This window comes from Natator depressus, chromosome 6, assembly GCF_965152275.1.
Source record: "Natator depressus isolate rNatDep1 chromosome 6, rNatDep2.hap1, whole genome shotgun sequence".
In the NCBI taxonomy this organism is placed as follows: Eukaryota; Metazoa; Chordata; order Testudines; family Cheloniidae; genus Natator; species Natator depressus.
In genome coordinates, this window is record NC_134239.1 from 14,880,851 (window position 1) to 14,903,218 (window position 22,368).

At 46.6% G+C, this 22,368-nt stretch overlaps 1 protein-coding gene across 2 annotated transcripts in view; it reads right to left on the reverse strand.

Moving 5' to 3' along the window:
* CLCF1 (cardiotrophin like cytokine factor 1) overlaps positions 1 to 22,157 on the reverse strand; it is an 88,629-nt gene extending 66,472 nt beyond the window's left edge. For both annotated transcript variants that reach the window (XM_074954584.1, XM_074954583.1), the window contains exon 1: positions 20,706 to 22,157. In XM_074954584.1, coding sequence (XP_074810685.1) covers positions 20,706 to 20,733 — 28 coding nt within the window. In that variant the 5' untranslated portion in view covers positions 20,734 to 22,157. The remainder of the gene's footprint in view (positions 1 to 20,705) is intronic.
* Positions 22,158 to 22,368: the final 211 nt, after the last annotated feature.

A 22,368-nucleotide genomic window follows, 5' to 3' on the forward strand; every position in this document is an offset into this window, starting at 1 on the left:
GGGGAGGTGGCATCTCTCTGAGGCAGGTTGTGGGGATGGTGGAGGGCCTTGGCAGGGCAGACAGGTGTCAGTAGGGTCAGGCGAATTCTATGCATCCCAGCCCTGGCCTCAGCCCCCTGCCACTCCCTTCACGGAGAGGCATCCAGGCTAGGTTGAGATGAGTCCCAGCAGAGCGTGATGGGCTGGGATGACACATGGAATGCCCACGGGAGTCTGAGATGGGCAGGAAGCAGGGAAAAGTCCCCTGGTAAGGAATGTGGACACCATGTCAGGACCTGTCAGCTAGAATACCAATGCTAGCAGGGGTAAGAAGTGGTACTGGATAGCCAGGGGCCAGAAGTCATACTGACCCCAGCCAGAAGTCATACTGACCCCAGCTCAGAGAGGGGTCTGAGTCATATTGGGAATAATGTGGGAGCCCAACTTGGGAGGGAGGAGTCATGCTGAGGCACAAGGAGAGACCCTGACTTGGGGGGAAGGGCTGTGAGTTGTATTGGGAGGTAAGAGGGAACCCCAACATGGAGAGAACCCACGAGGAATACTGAGAAGTAAGTGGGGAGATTCCAACTCGAGGCAGGTCAGGGAGCTATACCAGACTGCTAGGGGGGATCCCTTATTCGGGGATGGCCAGAGAGCCCTGCCAAGGAATGAGGGGGAATCCTGACTTGGGGAGGGCTTGGGAGGTTTACCAGGGTGTGAGGGGGAGACCCCAAATCAGTGACGGGCTGAGAGCTATCCCAAGGATGAGAGGCGACCCCAACTTGGGGAGGGACTAGGAGATGTCCTGAAGTCAAGGGGGCACTGAGACTCAGGAAGGTGAGGGGGGACCCAGAGGTGAGGGGGGACCCCTACTTGGAAGGGAGTTGTGTGCTGTCCCCGGGGGTTGAGAGGGGAGACCCCAACTTGGGAAGGAGCTGGGAGCTGTTCTGGGCAAAGGGGGGAGACCCTAATATAGGGAGGGCCCGGGAGTGGCCCACAATGACCTTTGCAGAGGCCTGCAGGAAACCGCAGCCTGGGATCCCGTCATCTCCCCTGACGTCAGGGGCAGGTTATGAAAGACAAACCAATTAGCCTGTTATTTTATAAAGGTCACGTCTCGTTTCCAAGACGTTTCCCGTCCAACTGGCACCTCGCTCAGCAGCCGAGGGAGCTGCCTTCCCCAGACTCCACTTCCCATCACAGCTCCAGGAATCTCCCCGTCATATCTCCCGTGGTGGGGGCGACAATGCTGATGCCCCTCAACCCTGACTCACAGCCTGCCTTTGCTCCCCTCCCCCACAGCTCTGCTGATGCCCCTTAATTATGACTCACAGCCACCCAACTATTCCAGGCCCGGACTCTCCCCCCACCCCCTGCTCCACTAATGCCTCTAAATCCTGCTTCACAGCTCCTCAGCTATCCCGGACCTAGACTATTCCCCACGCCCACCCCAACAGCTCTGCCAATGCCCCTCAATCCTGACCCACAGGCCAACAGCCATACCAGCTCTAGGCTCCCCCCCACATAGCTCAATAGATGCCCCATAATCCTGACTTGCAGCCCCCCTGCTACTGCAATTCTTCTGTACCCCAGCAGCTGGGAGTACTTGGCTGCCCTGCTGGTGGAAGTACCAGGATGGTTATTACAGATGGAAGCTATGTGATGCCCTTTCATGTCAGATTTCACAGTCAAAGATGCAAAGAGATTAAGAAACAAACTACTAGTCAAGCTCCAATGATGTGGGCATCTGGGAAGGGACTCCCCCTGCTAGCACCAGTCCATCTGGCTGTGCCTACTCTGTAATGGGACACCTTCACACTGCTCCCGCCCTGTGGGACCCTGCCCCAAAGAGACCCCTCACTCTGCCCCTCACACTGCTCCCCCTGTGGGACCCTGCTCCCAAATGTGGGAGGCAGGATCTTGCACTGGAAGCTGCGAGGAAAGTAAAGCTCCCTCTACACTAAGCACATTCGGCCGGGAGTGAGCAAATCCACATTGGTTGGCTGGGGTCTTCTCTCGTGCTGGCAGGTTAAGGTGCTTTATGCAAGGACTGCTCCCCCTAGGTGAGGGGGAGAGCTCCTCTGGGTGTGTGTAGGCCTGGGAGCACACCAGCGGGTTGTGTATGTGTGTACCCCTGCCTGTGCAAGTGTGTGTGGGGGAGCTGTTCACTGGTGTGGGGCGGGGTTGCTGGGAGGGAAGTGCTAATGTGTAACTCCCCCTCCCTCCTGTGTTTGCTTTGGCCCAGTCCACGGTGGCGTGAGCCCCAGCACAGAACTTTATGGCCCATTTTGACACATTTTCCTGCTCGCTGCATGAAGGAGGGCTGCACAGACAGGGCTGGGACAAGACCCTGCGCCCACTGCAGGGTCAGGTTTCTAGAACTTGCCTTGCATGGTGAGAGCTGCTGCCTTCCAACCCAAATACAAACACAGTGAGATGGAAGGAGACAGAGCTGGTGAGGGGGATGGAGAGAGAGGGAACGGGAGAGAAAGAGAAAGAGCCAAGGCAGTAAAACAGAAGAGTGAGAAAGAGCGGATGGGGAGAAGCTCCTGCACTGGGGGTCACAGCTCCCACCCAAATCACTTCTAGGGTATGTCTACAGTGCAATTAGACACCTGCAGCTGGCCCATGCTGACTTTGGATCAGGCTAAGGGGCTGTTTATTTGCAGTGCAGATGTTCTGGTTCAGGCTGCAGTACGAGCTCTGGGACCCTCCCATCTTGCAGGGTTCTAGATGCCGGGCTCCAGCCCAAGCCTGAAAGTCTACACCTTAAACTGCCCCTTAGCCTGAGCCCTGCAAGCCCAAGTCAGCTGGCACGGCACAAGCACAGGTTTCAATTGCAGTGTAGATGTACCCCTCCAGATGTCCTGGGGCCAAGCTGCAGGTCTATGCCAAAGGGGAAAGGGGTAGGCCTAGGGCTAGTGGGAGGGATGGCATTATGCTTGGGGCTGGTGCTGGCATTAAGAATAGGTTTGGGGTTAGAAGTGGGATTGAGGGGGAATGAGAGTGAATGTGGTTAGGGATGGGGTCACAGGAGGGTTGGGTTGAGAGCAGGGAGGAAAACTGAATAGGATGGGACAATCATTGGGGATAGGGTGGAAGTGACATTGTGCTTAGGGTTGGATTATAGGTGAATATTAGGGTGCGATGAGCTGTTGCTTGCGTTTAGGGAAGCATTTTGGGAGGGCCTGGGTGTAGGTGAGGGTTAGGGTGCAGATGAAGCTGTTAGTTGGCTTTAGGGTATAGGGAAGCACTGGGGAAGGATCAGGGTGATTAGGATTGGGTTTCAGTGAAAGTGTTGGTTAGATTTCTGGTCTAGTTAAGGGTTAGGATGTCGGTTGGGGCAAGGGTTAATGGGTTGGTGGTGGGAGGGAGTTGGAGGTGGGCTTCAGGGAATGTGAAGGTTAGATGATGTGTGGGATTGGCTGCAGGTTAGGGTATTGGTTGGGGTGGGATTGAGGTCAGAGTTAGGGTAAGATTAGGACTGTGTTCGCATTTGGGGTGAGGGTTAGGACACTGGTTGCAGTTAGGATGTGGGCTGGAAGGAATCAGGGTGAGGCTTAGGGTTAGGCTTCAGGTGAGGGTTAGAATGAGATCAAGGCATGAGCTTGGCTCAGGAGTAGGTTAGCGTTAGGCTGTGGGTTGGGGTTGGCTGAGAGTTAAGTGTGAGCTGGGGTGACGGCTAGAGTTGGGGTATTATGGTTACGGATTTAGGTATTGGTAAGCATCAGGGGACATTAGGGCAGCGGCTGGGGTTAGGATGTTGTGGCGGGAGGGAGTTAAGTTAGGTTGTAGGCAGGGGCTGGAGTGTCAGTTGGGTTTAGGATGAAGGTCCATGATCAGGTGGGGTTCGAGTTAGGGGGTTGCCTGGGGTTAGGTTTACACATCATGATTGTCTCTGCATCTGCTTGTTACCTCTGATCATGTTTCAGGCTGAGAGAGCAGGAAAGGCTGGAAGTGACCATGTGTGTGTGTGGGGCCCCTGGAGTCTCTTGCTCTTCGAAATGGGAGGCTCATTTGTATAAATAATAAAGGCTTCACGGATGTGCAGAAAACGGCTTGTGAAATTAACCAGACAATGGCTGTGCTTTCCAGGGATTTTTCAGTTCTGAGGTAAGCTATGTCGCGGCAGGCGAGAGGAAGAGAGATGGGAGAGGGATGTAGGGTTAGACATAGAGGGACGGGGAACAGAGAAAGGAATGAGATAGAAGAGGAATGGACATACAGAGGGGAGAAAAAATGAGAGCTTGGCCTTGTCTAAACAGGAAAGTCACACTAGAGTAACTTTCCATAGATCAGGGAGAGTGAGACTCAATATACAACTGGAGGACAAAACCATGATCACAAAAAAATAAGAATGGCCATACTGGCCATCTAGCCCAGTATAATGTCTGTGGACAATGGCCAGTGCCAGATGCTTCAGAGGGAAAGAACAAAACAGGGCAATTATCAAGTGAGAGACCCCTGTTGTCCAGTGCCAGCTTCAGGCAGTCAGATGTTTAGCGACACCCAGAGCATGGGGCTGCATCCCTGACCATCTTGGCTAATAGTCATTGATCTACCTGTCTTCCATTAGCGTATCTAATTCTTTTTTGAATCCTGTTATACTTTTGGCCTTCACAACACCCCATGACAGCAAGTTCCACACATTGACTGAGAGTTGTATGAACAAATATTTCCTTATGTTTGTTTTAAACCTACTGCCAATTAGTTTCATTGGGTGACCCTTGATTCTTGTGTTATATGAAGAGGATGGTAACACTTCCTTATTCACTTTCTCCACACCAGTCATGATTTTATAGATCTCTATCATATCCCTCCTTAGTAATCTCTTTTCTAAACTGAACAGTCCCAATCTTTTTAATCTCTCTTTGTATGGAAGCTGTTCCACCCTCCTAATAATTTTTTTCTTGCCCTTCTCTGTACCTTTTCCATTTCTAATATATGTTTTTTTAGGTGGGACAACCAGACCTGCACACTGTATTCAAGGTTGGGGGTACCATGGATTTATATAGTGGCATTATAATATTTTCTGCCTTATTATCTATCCCTTTCCTAATGGTTCCTAATATTATGGTGGGTTTTTTGACTGCTGTTGCACATTGAGCAGATGTTTTCACAGAACTATCCACGATGACTTCAAGATATCTTTCTTGAGTGGTAACAGCTAATTTAGACCCCATCATTTTGTATGTATATAGTTGGGATTATGTTTTCCAATGTGCATTACTTTGCATTTATCAACATTTAATTTCTTCCGCCATTTTGTTGCCCAGTCAGCCCGTTTTGTGAGATCCCTTTGTAACTCTTCACAGTTTGCTTTGGACTTAACTATCTTGAGTAATGTTGTATTGTCTGCACACTTTGTCACCTCACTGTTTACCCTTTTTCCTAGATCATTTGTGAATATGTTGAACAGCTCTGGTCCCAGTACAGATCCATGAGAGTCCCCGCTATTTACCTCTCTCCACCGTGAAAACTGGCAATTTATTCCTACCCTTTGGTTCTTATATTTTAACCAGTTACTGATCCATTAGAGGACCTTTCCTCTTATTGCATGACTGCTTAGTTTGCTTAAGAGCCTTTGGTGAGGGAACTTGTCAAAGGCTTTCTGAAAGTCCAAGTACACTAAATCCACTGGATCACCCTTGTCCACTATTCCTACCTACATGCCTCCAGCTTTCACCCTGACCACACTACACGATCCATTGTCTACAGCCAAGCTCTGCGATACAACCGCATTTGCTCCAACCCCTCAGACAGAGACAAACACCTACAAGATCTCTATCAAGCATTCTTACAACTACAATACCCACCTGCGGAAGTGAAGAAACAGATTGATAGAGCCAGAAGAGTTCCCAGAAGTCACCTACTACAGGACAGGCCTAACAAAGAAAATAACAGAACGCCACTAGCCGTCACCTTCAGCCCCCAACTAAAACCCCTCCAACGCATTAAGGATCTACAACCTATCCTGAAGGATGACCCAACACTCTCACAAATTTTGGGAGACAGGCCAGTCCTTGCCTACAGACAGCCCCCCAACCTGAAGCAAATACTCGCCAGCAACCACATACCACACAACAGAACCACTAACCCAGGAACCTATCCTTGCAACAAAGCCCGTTGCCAACTGTGCCCACATATCTATTCAGGGGACACCATCACAGGGCCTAATAACATCAGCCACACTATCAGAGGCTCGTTCACCTGCACATCCACCAATGTGATATATGCCATCATGTGCCAGCAATGCCCCTCTGCCATGTACATTGGGCAAACTGGACAGTCTCTACGTAAAAGAATAAATGGACACAAATCAGATATCAAGAATTATAACATTCATAAACCAGTCGGAGAACATGTCAATCCCTCTGGTCACGCGATTAAAGACATGAAAGTTGCAATATTACATCAAAAAAACTTCAAATCTAGACTCCAGCGAGAAACTGTTGAATTGGAATTCATTTGCAAATTGGATACAATTAACTTAGACTTGAATAGAGACTGGGAGTGGCTAAGTCATTATGCAAGGTAACCTATTTCCCCTTGTTTTTTCCTACCCCCTCCCCCCCCTCCTCGGACGTTCTTGTTAAACCCTGGATTTGTGCTGGAAATGGCCCACCTTGATTATCATGCACATTGTAAGGAGAGTGGTCACTTTAGATAAGCTATTACCAGCAGGAGAGTGGGTTTGTGTGTGTATGTGTTGGGAGGGGAGGGTGAGAAAACCTGGATTTGTGCTGGAAATGGCCCAACTTGATTATCATACACATTGTAAGGAGAGTGATCACTTTAGATAAGCTATTACCAGCAGGAGAGTGGGGTGGGGGGAGGTATTTTTTCATGCTTTGTGTGTATAAAAAGATCTTCTACACTTTCCACAGTATGCATCCGATGAAGTGAGCTGTAGCTCATGAAAGCTTATGCTCAAATAAATTGGTTAGTCTCTAAGGTGCCAGAAGAACTCCTTTTCTTCTTGTCCACATGCTTGTTTACACCCTGAAAGAATTCTAATAGATTGGTGAGGCATGATTTCCCTTTACAAAAACCATGTTGACTCTCTCCAACATACAGTGTTCACCTATGTGTCTGATAATTCTGTTCTTTACTATAGTTTCAACCTAATTTCCTGGTAGAGAAGTTAGGCTTACCAGCCTGTAATTTCCAGGATTGCCTCTGGAGCCCTTTTTTAAAATTGCCATTACATTAGCTATCCTCCAGTCATCTGGCACAGAGGCTGATTTAAGTGATAGCTTACATACCACAGTTAGTAGTTGTGCAATTTCATATTTGAGTTCCTTCAGAATTCTTGGGCAAATACCATCTGGCCCTGGTGACTTATTACTGTTTAATTTATCGGTTTGACTATTTGATGATATAGTAACAAGAGTTTTTGTTGAGTCTCTTAATATATTTACAAAGCAAGGTTCTACGGCAGATTGCCCTGCAACATTAGAAATAAAGGAACAAATGAATTTCAAAATTGACCCTGGAGCGGAGCCAAGATAATCACAGATCACATATGAAAAATGATTAGTGATTGCCCAATGTTAATACAGAAAATACAACTTGATTAATAAAGCAGGCTCAAAATGAACCCATGTGGCAAAGCCCCACTGGCATTGTTAAGAACAGATACCACTCAGAAATAATGGACAGGAAGCCTCATGCGTGCTTAGGTTAAGGAGACGGCTGCAAATACAGATGATCAAACAGGTGTATAACTTGTCTACAGAACAGGATGCAAAAGATATTAAAGAGTTTCATGAGCTGTTTAATGGACTGGGATGCATTTAAGGATATTATACGTCATGCTGATATAGATCCCAGTCTGCCACCAAAAATACATGCACCAAGTTAAGTCCCATTAGCACTGAGAGATAACATAAAAACTGAACTTGGCCAGATGGTTAAGTTAGGTACTATTGGGCTAACAGTGTGGTCACCATGTTACATTCTACATTTAAACATATTCAGGATTTCTACAGATCCAAAAGTTTTGGATAAGGCCACCAAACATGAATGCTTCCCCATGAGGACAATTGAGGAGTTCATGTCTAGACTTCAAAATGTAATAATAATTCACTTTTGGAAGAAAGCCAAGCATTTTGGCAGGTCCAACTCAGCAGTGAAAATGTAAAACTCTGAACATCCAACTTCCATTTTGGTAGACATATGTTCATACAATGTCCTTTCAGCATTGCCTTGTGTCCTGGATCTTGGGGGAGCTGGATAGAGTGGAAGTATTAATCAATGATCTGCTAAGTTGGGTTGAAAATGATCAACCAAATGACAGGATGGGACACATTCTGCAGTGGGCCACAGCACTGGAGAGGAGAAATGCTGAATGAGTTGTGTTATTTAGGACACATACTCAGTGACAAAGGAATTCAGCTGGACCCAGGAAAGATGGAAGTGACTGGACAAATAGAAAGAGACAAGGAGATCTTACATAGACTGATGGTTGGATTAGCATAGATAAGCAAACTGATCCTTCACTTTTTGCAGTTAGGGGCTCTACTCAGAATGCTTGTGGAGGGCAGTTCAGAATGGCACTGGGATGTAACTGGCAAGAGAAAAACTTTTGGGAATTAAAATTTTTTGTCACAGAAGCACTGGTACTGAAATATTTTGAAATTAATAAAAAGCCTAAGATCTCAGCTGCCACCACCTCTTCTGGGACAGGAGCTGCCCTTCTGCCAGATGATCACCCAGTAGCAGATGCAGCCAAAGCATGGGCTAAAACCCAACAAAATTATGCTCAATTGAAGTGGAAATGTTGTAATTGTACATGATTGTGAGCAGTTTCATGAGTATGTTTATGGACAGAAACCTACTGAGGTTGAGAAAGACCATAAGCCATTAAAAGCGACTTTACCAAAACCATTGTGCAAAGCAATGTCTAGGCTTCAGACAGTGATTGTGACATTGCAAAAGAATTCATTGAGTGTGAAATGTAGACCCAGCAAGGAGCTTTTTATATTAGGCACACTTTTAAACTCCTATCAACGTGAAAACAAGGAGCTACAGGAAAATAAGTTTGAAGTAATATGACCCATTCATTTCCAAAACAAAAGTTGACAAGTTCCAATGAGAAACACCAAACGACCCAACCTCATGAGAACAGAAGAGAAGAATTCTATACAGATAGTCAATGGAAAAAGCCCAACCACCTCCAAGTATAAAAACTTACTGCAACCAGAGATGGAATTGCTGCATCTGATGGCATTCTGTCCAAATGACATCATGTCGTAAGCATGAGATCACAAATGCAAAGCATCTTCCACAGTACTTATCTGGCTATCGAACCATGTAAGAATAGAGACCAAGATGCCCTATTGTAGCCAAGCATGAATGCTGCCATTAAAGAGAACATATCTGAGCTTGAAGGCTGCAATCAATACAGGAAACAGAATGCAAAAGAACTGAAACCATATGAGATTCCTGAACTCCCTTGTCCAAAGTTGGTGCAGTTCTAGTTGAACTTAACAAGGAAAGATTACCTCTTATTAATCAACTCCTACTTAATTATTTTTTAAATTGAACTGTTGCACAACATATCAAGTAACTATGTCATCCATCATTGAAATTGCCCTTTGCACACCATAGGTTTCCAGATGAGTTAACAACAGAGGATGGTCCACAATTCACGAGTGCAATTGTCTTGGATTCTTTCTGCAATTGTCTTGGATTCTCAGTTCAAGCCCTTACCTTAGTCAAAGGGGTTAGCTGAAAAGTCACTTCAATATCAAAGGATGTGATTTAAGAAATCTCCTGATAGATCTAAGGGATCATAGAATCATAGAATATCAGGGTTGGAAGGGACCTCAGGAGGTCATCTAGTCCAACCCCCTGCTCAAAGCAGGACCAATCCCCAACTAAATCATCCCAGCCAGGGCTTGGTCAAGCCTGACCTTAAAAATATCTAAGGAAGGAGATTCCACCACCTCCCTAGGTAACGCATTCCAGTGTTTCACCACCCTCCGAGTGAAAAAGTTTTTCCTAATATCCAACCCAAACCTCCCCCACTGCAACTTGAGACCATTACTCCTTGTTCTGTCATCAGCTACCACTGAGAACAGTCTAGATCCATCCTCTTTGGAACCCCCTTTCAGGTAGTTGAAAGCAGCTATCAAATCCCCCCTCATTCTTCTCTTCTGAAGACTAAACATCCCTAGTTCCCTCAGCCTCTCCTCATAAGTCATGTGTTCCAGTCCCCTAATGATTTTTGTTGCCCTCCGCTGGACTCTTTCCAATTTTTCCACATCCTTCTTGTAGTGTGGGGCCCAAAACTGGACACAGTACTCCAGATGAGGCCTCACCAGTGTCAAATAGAGGGGAACGATCACGTCCTCGATCTGCTGGGGTCTGTACTTAGCACTGTTAGGATACGCCAACACACCTCTCAAAGCTTCATTAGAATTACCAAGTCAGAGACTCAAGGGCAGAAGGACAGATGCCTTAGTGGCAGCACCTAAGGAGCTTTGTGAGCCAAAGACAGAAAATACTATGACAGGCTTCCCAAAAGTGACCCCTATTGCAAGTGGGAGTGAACATTAGACTCCAAACAGAAAGCAGCTATTAATGTACCGAAGCAACAGTTGCACCATCCACCCCAATGTCATAACCACCCTAAGGGACAATCTGACAGGAGGCATTTAAACAATACCAAGGTGACACTGGCTCGCTGTTGATGTCCTCCCTTTAACACATCCAGAATGCTGTCAGCTCTTGAGTGCTGACAGAAGTAATGCATGCCCACTCAGTCACTGACAGTGAAAAACACCAGGAGTAGCAAAAACAGCTTCCCAGGGCAGATCTCCAGCAGGCTGACTAAAGAGGCCACCACGGAACAAGCTGTTCTGAGAACAAGAACACATAAAAAAATCAAAGGAAAAACTAATCCCCAACGATCCCTCCTCTATCACATTCTCCTTCCTCTTTCCCACTCTCAGCCCCAGAGACCTCGTTCCATCCAGTCTCCTGACCCCCCCTCGGACCTACTCTCATGCTTCCTCTCAATCTCTCGCTCTCTCCAGCTCCTTCTCCTCACAATACAAACATGCATTGATCTCCCCTACTATAAAAGCCCCAGCCTTGACCCCACCTCTCCCTTCTCCCCTTCATCTCCAGATACATTGGGCATGCAGATTACACCCACAGTTTTAAGCTCTTTTCCTTCCTCTTCATTCTAGACCCCCTCCTACACACCACTGAAATAGCTCTCATCAAGAGCCCTAACAACCTCTTTATGGCCAAATTTCAGGGTCTCCACTCCAGCTTCCTCTTCCTAGATCTATCAGATGCCTTTGACATTGTCAGCTATTCTCTTCTTCTCCTTATCTTATCATCCCTGGGCTTTTCTGACTCTGTCCTATCCTGATTCTCCTTCAATAATCAGATCGCCCTGTCAGTGGCTCCTCCCCCTCCTCTCTCCCTTGCAGTGGCTCCTGGTTTTGTCCTTGATTCCCTCCTCTTCTACCTTACCCCCTATCTCTGGATGAGCTTAGCTACAAACAAGGCTTTTACAACCATCTTGATGATGATGACCCACACCTCTCTCTCTAACCCAGACCTGTCTCCATCCATCCTATCTTTCTGACATCTCCTTGTGGATGACCAGCCAGCAATTCAAACTTAACATGGCCTAAACAGGGCTCCTGATCGCCTTTCCTCTCCCCTCCTTCTTTTTCTATTATGGTGGACAACACAACCATCCTCTCTGTCATTCATATTCATAACTCCAAATTCTTCCAGGACTCAGATTTCACCCTAGACCCACTCATCCAGGCCATGTCTCAATCTTGCCACTTCTTCCCCTGCAATATCTCAAAGGTCCAGCCTTTTCTCTCTGTACAGGCTACCAAAGTTCTTGTTCAGACTTTTGTCCTCTTATACCTTGATTACTGTAATATCCTCTTAGTCTCAATGCCTCCTGCCTTGCTCACTGTCACATTAATCCAGAATGTTGCCAGTAGGCTCATCTTCCTGGCCAGTCGTTCTGACCCTCTTGCCACTTCTGTGTCCATCTCTGGCTCCCCTTTCTTCAAACACTAGGTTCTTGTCCTTACTGTTGTCCATCAATCAGCCCCACTCCACCTCTCCTATTGAATTTCTTATCAAGGTTTATTCCTGCCTTTGCTCTGCCAGTGATACCAGTCTTGATTGTCTGAACATCTCTTTTTCCAACACTTTCTCACAGGCTGTCCTCTAGGCATGTGAAGGGCTCCCCATCAAAATTACTAAAGCCTTGTCCTTTGCAGGTCCTTTGCAGGATCCCTCCTTAGAACCTACTTTGCCATGATGCCTACAAATCACTATCTTCCAGCATCAGCTAGGCTAATGGCCACCTATGACCACTGACGCTTCTGTGATTGATAATTTAGATCAACAGGAGTTGCCATGTTGGATCAGTGGCCTATCTAGCCCAGTATCCTGTCTCCAACAGTAGCCAGTAGCTGCTTCAGAGGAAGGATGTTTTCAGTGGGGAGTTATAGGATAATAAATCCCCAGGGAACGTCTCCTCTTAAGCCTCAATAGTTAGGCCTGATCTACACACAGAGTTGCAGTGATGTAACTCAAGGTGTAATTTTACAGCAATTTACTTAAACTGTCAAACATTTAGGGATTAGGTCATGCCACCGAGTTGAAGGGTTTATATCTCTTACAAAATTCATGAGAATTTTTTAAAATATCTACTACTATAAATTCTGGATATTCTTATCTGTCTAAATGCCTGATCAGTTTTGAGTCCTGCTCAAGGGGATCTTGTAGCAGTGAGTTCCACAGGCTAAGTGTGAACTGTATGTAAAAGTAGTTCCTTTGATCAGTTTTCAATTTGCACCTTTCAGTTTCATGAATAGTCCCCTGTTCTTGTAGGAAAATGCCCCAGTCTCTATTGAAAGCCCTGTCTCTGAGATTACTTGGTCCCCCACAACTGTTTATTTATGCACTGCATATTGTCTGTATCTTAATTTGTGAGTGCTAGGGCAAAGACAGCCTAGAGGTTTGGAGCTTGGAGGTATAATTCACGTCCTATGTAGACATGCACATGCTATCCCTACTTGTGCTAACATGCTAAAATAGCAGTGTGGCCACAGTGGCACAGGTGGCAGCTTGCGCTAGCCATCCAACTCGAGTACATACCTAGGACCTGGGATGGGGCTGTACTTGGGCAGCTATGTGGACATACCCTTTGTCTGTACAGCACCTAGCACAATGAGGCCCTGAAAGCTGACTGGGGTCCTGACTGATGGTACTGCAACAGAAATAATAAAGAAATGGCCATGTAAGAACATAAGAATGGCCCTACTTGGTCAGACCAAAGGTCCATCTATCCCAATATTCTGTCTTCCGACAGTGGCCAGTACCAGGTGCCGCAGAGGGAATGAACAGAACAGATTATCATCAAGTGATCCATCCCCTGTTGCCCATTCCCAGTTTCTGGCAAACAGAGGCTAGGGACACCATTCCTGCCTATCCTGGCTAATAGCCATTGATGGATCTATCCTCCATGAATTTATCTAGTTCTTTTTTGAACCCTGTTATGGTCTTGGCCTTCACAACATCCTCTGGCAAGGAATTCCACAGGTTGACTGTGCGTTGTGTGAAGAAATACTTCCTTTTATTTGTTTTAAACCTGCTGCCTATTAATTTCATTTGGTGACCCCTAGTTCTTGTGTTATGAGAAGCAGTAAACAACACTTCCTTATCTCCTTTCTCTACACCAGTCATGATTTTATAGACCACAATCATACCTCCCCTCAGCCGTCTCTTTTCCAAGCTCAAAAGTCCCAGTCTTATTAATCTCTCCTCATACGGAAGCCATTTCATACCCCTAATAATTTTTGTTGCCCTTTTCTGAACCTTTTCCAATTCCAGTATATCTTTTTTGAGATGGAGTAACCACATCTGCACACAGTATTCAAGATGTTAGTGTACCATGGATTTATATAGAGGCAACATGATATTTTCTGTCCTATTATCTAACCCTTTCTTAATTATTCCCAGCATTCTGTTTGCTTTTTTGCCTGCCACTGCACATTGAGTGGATGTTTTCAGAGAACTATCTGCAATGATTCTGAGATCTTTTTCTTGAGTGGTAAGAGCTAATTTAGACCCCATCATTTTATATGTATAGTTGGGATTATGCTTCCCAATGTGCATTACTTTGCATTTATCAACATTAAATTTCATCTGCCATTTTGTTGCCCAGTCACTCAGTTTTGAGAGATCCTTTTGTAGCTCTTCGCAGTCTGCCTGGGTCTTAACTATCTTTAGTAATTTTGTATCTGCAAATTTTGCCACCTCACTGTTTACCCCTCTTCCCAGATCATTTATGAATATGCTGAATAGGTCCCAGAACAGACCCCTGGAGGACACCACTATTTACCTCTCTCCATTCTGAAAACTGACCATTTATACCTACCCTTTGTTTCCTGTCTTTTAACCAGTTACCAATCCATGAGAGCACCTTCCCTCTTATCCCATGGTAGCTTACTTTGCGTAAGAGCCTTCGGTGAGGGACCTTGTCAAAGGCTTTCTGAAAATCTAAGTACACTATATCCACTGGCTCCCCTTGGTCCACATGCTTTTTGACCCCTTCAAAGAATTCTAGTAGATTGGTGAGGCATGATTTCCCTTTACTAAAATCATGTTGACTCTTCCTCAACAAATTATGTACATCTATATGTCTGACAATATTGTTCTTTATTATAGTTTCAACCAGTTTGCCTGGTACTGAAGTCAGGCTTATAGGCTTGTAATTGGAAGCCAGGTAGGCTCAGAGATGGCATTTACTGACAGGAGGCTGAATAGTCCTCTCATCTGTCTGGGGTTCAGCTGTCTCCCCTGACCTCCAGGCCAGGTGTTTCTATGTGGAATATTATAAATGGGATAAATGTCTCCGTGTTTGTTATTTTTGGCTGATATTTTATTTAATTTTCAACAAACAAAACATGGACTCACAGCCAGATGTAACAGCCACCACTGCAGTAAGTGGCTACTGACCCTGTCATGTGACAGGGAAATTAACTCTTTGGAATCTTTACACGGTTCACACCACTCCGCTGTCCACCAACACCACACACACAGGGAATCCCCATGGATATCCCTCTGCCTCCTGTAGCTATGACACTATTTGTAGGGAATCCCCTGTCTACCCCCATGGCCATGCGGCCTCCCTGGGGGAATCCCTGCAGATATCATAATAGCTCTTAATTTCCTGCTGTATGCTGGGATTGAGGAGTATTGGCAGAGCTGTGTGTGTGGAGAGCCCAAGACTAGATTAGCTGGGGGCTATGGGTTGGAACTGATGGGCACCAACACAGCTGGGGATGTATGTTGGAGGAGGGGTGGTTGAACTCCAGGGATAGGATAGCATAGCAGGGAACCTGGTAGTTGGAATACATAGGCATCAGCAGAGTTGTGTGTATAGGGAGCCCAGGGCTGGGATAACAGAGGGATCAGGACTGAGGGCAGTAGCAAAGTTTTGTAGGGGAAGTCCCCAACATGTTCTGTTTGCAATTGCCCAGTATTGCATGATCATGAAGGGAGTGATTCTGGTACAATCTGTGTGTCCGCAAGGGCCACATTCATCTCTCATATGTCTGGCCTTTGTAGGGTATAGTAAGGGTTGGATGGTTTTTTTGGTTTGGTCTGGGGTTTTTTGCATTTTTTGCATTTTCCTATCATCATATACAGTACATTCCTCTGTGCATGTGTGAGTGAGTGTGCGAGACTAAGTGAATGAATGTGTGGGTGTGAATTAGTGTCCGAGTGTGAGGTTACTCCATGCCCCTCCTTTCCCTCTTCCCCCGTGCCTCATGTCTCCCCCCACCCCCGGTCTCGCACACACGCCCGTCGATACATTCGGAGCCTGCTCGCACTGATTGTTTACATCCTGTCTCCTCTATATGTTTATAAATATATCAGAGCACGGGAGACTCCAGTGAGGCCTGTAATTAGCTGGGCCTGGATTTCCCATCACCGGCTCCAGCCAGGAGCATGATGGAAACAAACTTGTTTAACATGGGTGCGCAGGCCCCTAATTCCATCCAGACCCGTGAGCCTGGGGAAAGGCACTTCCCAGCTCTCGCTCTCTCACTCCCCCCTGCCCCCACTGAGACACACAGACACAAATACACACAAACTGTGATTGAGACACATACAAGTAGCAGAGAGAGACACACACAAACTGATTGAGACACACACCCACACACTGAGTCACACATTCATGCGTCTTGCCTACACCAGAATAATAACCCATTGCTGGCAATATTTCTCTTCCTCAGCAGCCTGCGCCCCAACATTCAATGACTTTGCCCTCATTCCCTTGCTCAGCATGGCCCATGCTCAATCCAAGCTGCTCATGTTTAACCTGTCCCTTGGGCAGATCCCAGGCCAGTGCCTGCAGCATCCCTTGATGGCCCTGAAACATATGGGCCAGGCCTGAACCCAGATAGTGCTGCAGTAGATTCCCCTGCAGAGATCAGAGTGGAGGGGAAAAGACAGTGACGATGCCAAGTGAAAGGGAGCCAAGCAACCAGGCCAGCCCAGATCATGCCCCCACGCCATGAATCAATGGGATCCTCCTGAGAAAGGCTACCAGACTTCCCCAGCTAACACTCACCAGCTCTCTACCCATACCTAGCACCTGAGGAACTCAAATTGCTCACACACAGTGGCCAAAGCCTCCCAGCTGCCCTGTGCCAAGTTCACTATCTTCACAGGGAGACATTGAGGCCCAGAGAGGGGAGGAGACCTGCTTTAGGGCACAGTGAATAAACAGAACACAACCCAGCTGTCCTGACTCAAACATTAGGGCTTATTCCCTGCCTCACATGCCAGCCTGAGGATGAGAGAGGAGGGGAGAAAACCATGCAGAGGAATTTAGCAAACCACAGAAACCGTTGTGTCTCCCCTACCTCCTCTGCCAGCAGTAAAACTAACCTGGCTATGTCTTCACTGCAGAATTAACTACAGTTATTACTCTGGAGTGAACTCCTCTTGAGTTAGGCTAGTTCAAGTGAGAGCAGTTAAGTTGTGAAATAACATTCCAGTTGCACAGAGCTGTCATGTTAGCAGCTGACAAGCTGGGCTAACTCAAGTGTAACCTATACTCCCTGACTGGTCAGCCAGCTTGAGCTGAAAGCACCACCACACTCAGTGAAGCGGTTTTGTGTGTGGACGGGACTCAAGTTAACTCTGCAGTGAAGACAGTTTCCTCCTATATGTGAGGAGAAGTTCACAATACACCACAAACCAATTCCTAAAGTGGCTCGAGTTAATGAGGCTCAAAGAACCCTTTGATATGCCCCGGAAACCATAGTGCCAAACATGTGTAACTGCCATGCCAATGTGGACATGGCTACTGGGAATGAGGCGTGTGCAGCTCTGCAGTGTGGACAAACGCAAGTGGGCTTGGCAAACCCAGACCCAGGTACAATCTGCAGTGTAGACATACCCCTAGTATCCCCCAATCTCCATGCTGCTAGCGGCAAAGCTAAGCCAAGTGTTTGAGAGTAAGTACAGGAAATGTGTACCTCTGTGTGTGTGTGCATAAGCATGTAAGTGTATGTGAATGTGTGTTTGTGTGAGTATGCAAGTATGCACATGTGAAGACATACATGCATGAGTAGGGGAGTGTGTCTGGCATTCAGGTGTGTGCGCGTGCTTATGTGTGCTTGCATGCAAACATCTGCACTCACATGAGTACATGTGCACATGCATGAGCATGCAAATGTGAGCGTGTGTGCTCATGTTAGGGAGTGCACATGCAAGAGTGTGTGAGTGCGGAGACATCAGCCTGTGTGGTCATGTGATCGTCAGCCTGTGTGGTCATGTGTACATACATGAGTGTATGAGTGGGAACATGCCAGCGTGTGTGCATGGATAAGAATGCAAGTGGGAGCATCTCAGCACATATGCACATGTGAGCATGTATGCACATGCATGACTGTACGAGTGGGAGTATGTCAGCATGTGAGCATGAATGAGCCTGCAAATGTCAGCATGTCAGCATGTGAGCACAAGCATGAGCATTGTGAGTTGGACCATGTGCGTATTGCAAGCAAGTATATGTGGGCATGAGCATGTGAGTGTGTCAGCATGTGTGCTTATGCGAGTGTGTGCGCAGGCCTGAGCTTGCAAGTGGCAGCATGTCAGTGTGTATGCTCATGTGAGCGTGTGTGTACATGAATGAGCGTGCGAGTGAGAGCATGTCAGCATGTGTGCTCAGGCAAGCATGTTGTGCAGGCATATAAGATGTGCCTGTCTGGATTAGCCCACCTGCCTGTGCAGCTGGAACCCAGACTCTAACAGTGGTCACGACCTGTGCTCTCTAAGCCATTTCTCAAGCATCCTCCCGAGTCAGACCCTTCACACAATGTCCTTTGTCTCTCTGATGGTTCATCGGGCTGGCCCTGGCCCTGCCATGTGCCTCTACTCACTCACCGATGGCCAGTTTGCAGACCAGTCTTGCTGTTGATTTCAGTGGAGTCAGGTCAGGGCTGGGATGGGATGGGTAGGTTCCCCCTTGAGCAAACTTAGTGTCTGGTTGTCAACCTCAGCGCAGCTACCCTGGGGATAGCAAGGGAGCAAGCACTAGAGTGGTCAGGGCTCCAGCTTCTCCAGGTCAGTGTCCTGAAGCCATGCCCTGAGTAGGGCACATGCATGCGTGCGCACAGCATGCATACACACAGACCTTGGGGACATAGTGCTAAAATGGGTGCTGAATAACTTCAGATGCAACCTGTGGTTTCTGTTTGTGCTGTTGCAGATCCCGCCTCGCATGCAGATTGGAGTTGGTGTGTTTCCACCTGTTTGCCTGTGTTTATGTTGGCATAGGTGTATGTGTGAATGAGAGAGTTTGCCAGTGCGTCCACCTCTGTGTGTGCATGTATGTGAAAGAGTTTTCCTGTGTGTGTATACAGAGGATGTGTGTAGGGGAGTTTGCATGTGTGCGTGTGTGTGAGAGTTTGCCTCTGTGTGTGTGTATGTGTCTTTGTGTGTGTGTGTGCTGGCGTATGTACATGTGTGCACCAGTGTGTGTGCATGTGTGTATGAGAGAAAAATTGCCTTGTGAGTGTAGGTGCAGGTACAGTGGGGAAGGATTTTAATTTATGGAAAAATGTGCCACTTAGCAGGGAATAAATCCTCCCCAAAGCCAATCCCGTAAGGAGAGCCCTTTGCATTTCCCTTTGGAGGCTTTTTTTGGTTTGTGGCTAATGCAGCCCAGATGTGCGCAGGGGCTGTGCCCTCGCAGCGCCTGCCAAATAGGAGCTGGGTACATCGATTCCTGTCAGGATCCAAGTGTTTCTGATGAGTGACAAAGCTGAGGGGCTTTGAAGCTCCAAGCTTCACAGCTCATTCTAGGACTCATTCCCTTCCCTTCTCCCCAAAGACAGAGAAAATCCAACTTCCCCCAGCATCATGTACTTGGGGAGACAGAATGGGATGGGGACAAGGTGGGATTTTGCTAGACACTTGCCCTTCTCCATCTCCCCTTCCTCTGTACATTATTCTTCTTCCATTTCTCAGTTTGTCTTTCCCTCCTCAATCCGCCCAGAGATTTTCGTTGTTCCGCACTCTTGGCCAAGAAATAGCCCTTGCCAGCTACAGACCAGACAGACAGACAGACAGCATGTTTCTGGGGATTGTGCATGGAGAATTCGGATTTCTAGTCCTCAGAGACCTGAAGGAGCAAATCCTGCCCTAGGGTTTCATTCGGTCTGTCTTGGGTCTTTGTAGATAGATCCATTAAGTCTTTCTGTCCTCACACTTTCTGGCCCTTCTCTCCCACTTTCCCCACTATGCTCTTCCTGACTCACTCCAGCATCTCCAGTCTGGAACAAAAAATGAACAGAATTTTTTTTGTTTTTCAAATAACTGACTCCATCCAAGGAGGAGAATATCACCTCATCCCGTGCAACAAATCTAACAGCACAATTGTCAAAAGAGCGAGTCCAGGAAAGTCAAGATTTTGACCTTTTAAGGGTTGTTTTTACAATTTTATTTTATTTTAATGGCAACCTCTTTCCCAGAAAGCTTGCAGTGTAGTCTGCAAAACACAAAACCCCTACTGCTTATACAATTACACCCTCCACACTCTGGGGCTGTTCGTTTCCTTGAAAACATTTTTTGCTCCCCCACAAAGAGGCACTTTTCTAACTAGGTTTCAAATGTTAAAACTCCAAAGATTAACACAAACACAAACAAAAAGTCCTTCACAACCAAGAAAAGCTCTGGAGAATTTTGAAGGGGGAGTCCATGCCTTCCAAAGAGGGGTATTTCCTCAGTGTCCCTGAAACCTAGCTTCAATGTCCTTTAAAAAATGCAGTCTATTTTAGCAACCAAACCCTTTCTCTTTTTTTTTGGTGTAAGTGCTTAAATCGAGCCATAGGGGAAAAAAAATCTTTCTGCTCTAAATCCTGGTGACTTTCATTTTCCTCTTCTCTCTGTCAGTCCTGGATTTTAATTCTCCGTGCTAAGCGGCATTTCCCCCACAGTAATCACAAACATGCATGGAAAAGAGAGAACGAGAGAAAGCAAAGAAAAAAAAGGGGGGGAAAGTCTTAAATCAATCACAAAGCCAGACAGACGTTTTAATCAAATCAAATTAGAATCAGCAGCGGTTCAGAAAAGAAAAACACGACACGCACAGTGAGACCCCCGCCCCTACACCCCCATCCCCTGCCAAAATAGTAGAGACGCTTCGGTCTTACCTGAAATCTCCCCAGCAACATATAGCATAGTAGACTCAGATTGTGGGGTTGGGGTGGGGGAAGGAAGGCTGCAGAATTTGTTCAAAAGAAATCAAACTTTTTGGTTAGTTTACACTAAACCCAAAGCCCCAAGCGAATGGCGAAGCCTCCCTTTCTCCCTGATCGTTCTGCCCTGTTTCTCTCTCTCTCTCTTTTTCCTCTTCCCTATTTGTTTTGGTTTGTGTTTGCTTGGGTGTTAGGTGGAAAAAGCTGTCTCGGATATTTTTTTTTTTGGTGTGTGTGTGTGTGTGCGCAAAGTTTTAAACATGCTCTCTCGCTCTCTCCCCCTTTCCACCTCCCTTGATTTGCTCTTTTGATTGGTGTCCAGGAATGCAAGAATAAAAAAAATTGCATACACCCTCTCTCCAAGCTGCTTGCTTTTTTTTTTTTTTTTTTAAATTCAAGTGTTAAGCAGAACCAGGTTGCTTTCAAGAATGTATTTGATGCAATTGTACACAAGACCAGGCTCCATTCATTTTTCTCTCTTTCCCCTCCTCCCACCCTTGGCTCTTCAGCTTTGGGCAAAGGTAGGGAGCTATGGAACTAAAGGGCGACGTGCTTTTCTGAAAGCAAGAGGAGGAGGGAAAAAAAGAGACATTTTAAAAATATATCTTAGAGGATAGGGGGCAATGCCACCCCTTTCACACACACCCCAGATCTTTGGATGTTGCAAAGCTTTTGTTAGAGGCATTTTGGAAAGAGATTGCGGAAAATTAAAGAGTGTTTCCCAAAGAGTTGTGGGTGGAGGGCGCGCTGGGTGGGGAGGGGAGATGGGACGCAGCAGGCAAGGAGGAGGGGGAGGGCTGACTTCCCTTTGGAGAAGGGGAGGTTGGGAAAGGTGCAGAGGTCTCCCTACCTGCTCTGAAATCCATTTGGTAAAGCCAAAGCTACACTCAGGACTTGCAGCCCTTCAAGGTAGGTTTGTGATTTAGTGCTTCCTTTCTCCAAGGGGGCTGCACAGAGTCTGCGGTCCTTTATTTTTGGCCAGGATTAATAATCCCATTTGCCAATCCCACTCATTTAGGGTTTGGTTTGGGTTGGTGTGTGGTTTTCTTTTCTTTTTTTTTTTTTTAAATGAGGCTATTCTTTAGCCCTCTTTTTTTTTCCTGACGTGTAAAGCTTTAACCACAAGCTGAAACACCAGTCCCTGAGGGGGGGTATAAAGGGGGGAGAGGAGGAGAGGTAGAGGCAGATTGGTTATTCTCTTTTCTACAAAATAAAGTTTTAGTAGGAGGGGGTGAAGTTAAGTATGCGGTGCCACCCTGTGTCAGAAACGTTGGAGTGTCAGAGAGATGGAGGGGGTGGTGACTGAGAGAAGGGTACAGTCAGAGAAAGATGGAGAGAGAGAGAGAAAGAAGGAAAGATACAGACAGATGGAAAGAAAGAAAAAGGAAAGAGAAAAATATACAAATATACAGAGACAACAGAAGGGAAAAAAGGAAGGAAAGATAGATAGACAGACAGACAGAAGCTGTCTCAGTCTCTCCTCTACTTTCTATAATGTTCAGCCCACCTCTCCTCTTTTTCTCTCTTCCTCACATTCCAGAATTTTTTTAAAAAAAGTTTTGCCCATAAGAAAAAAACCTACAAGCCAAAAGGCAGCCCTCTGCCCTTGCCCCAGCCC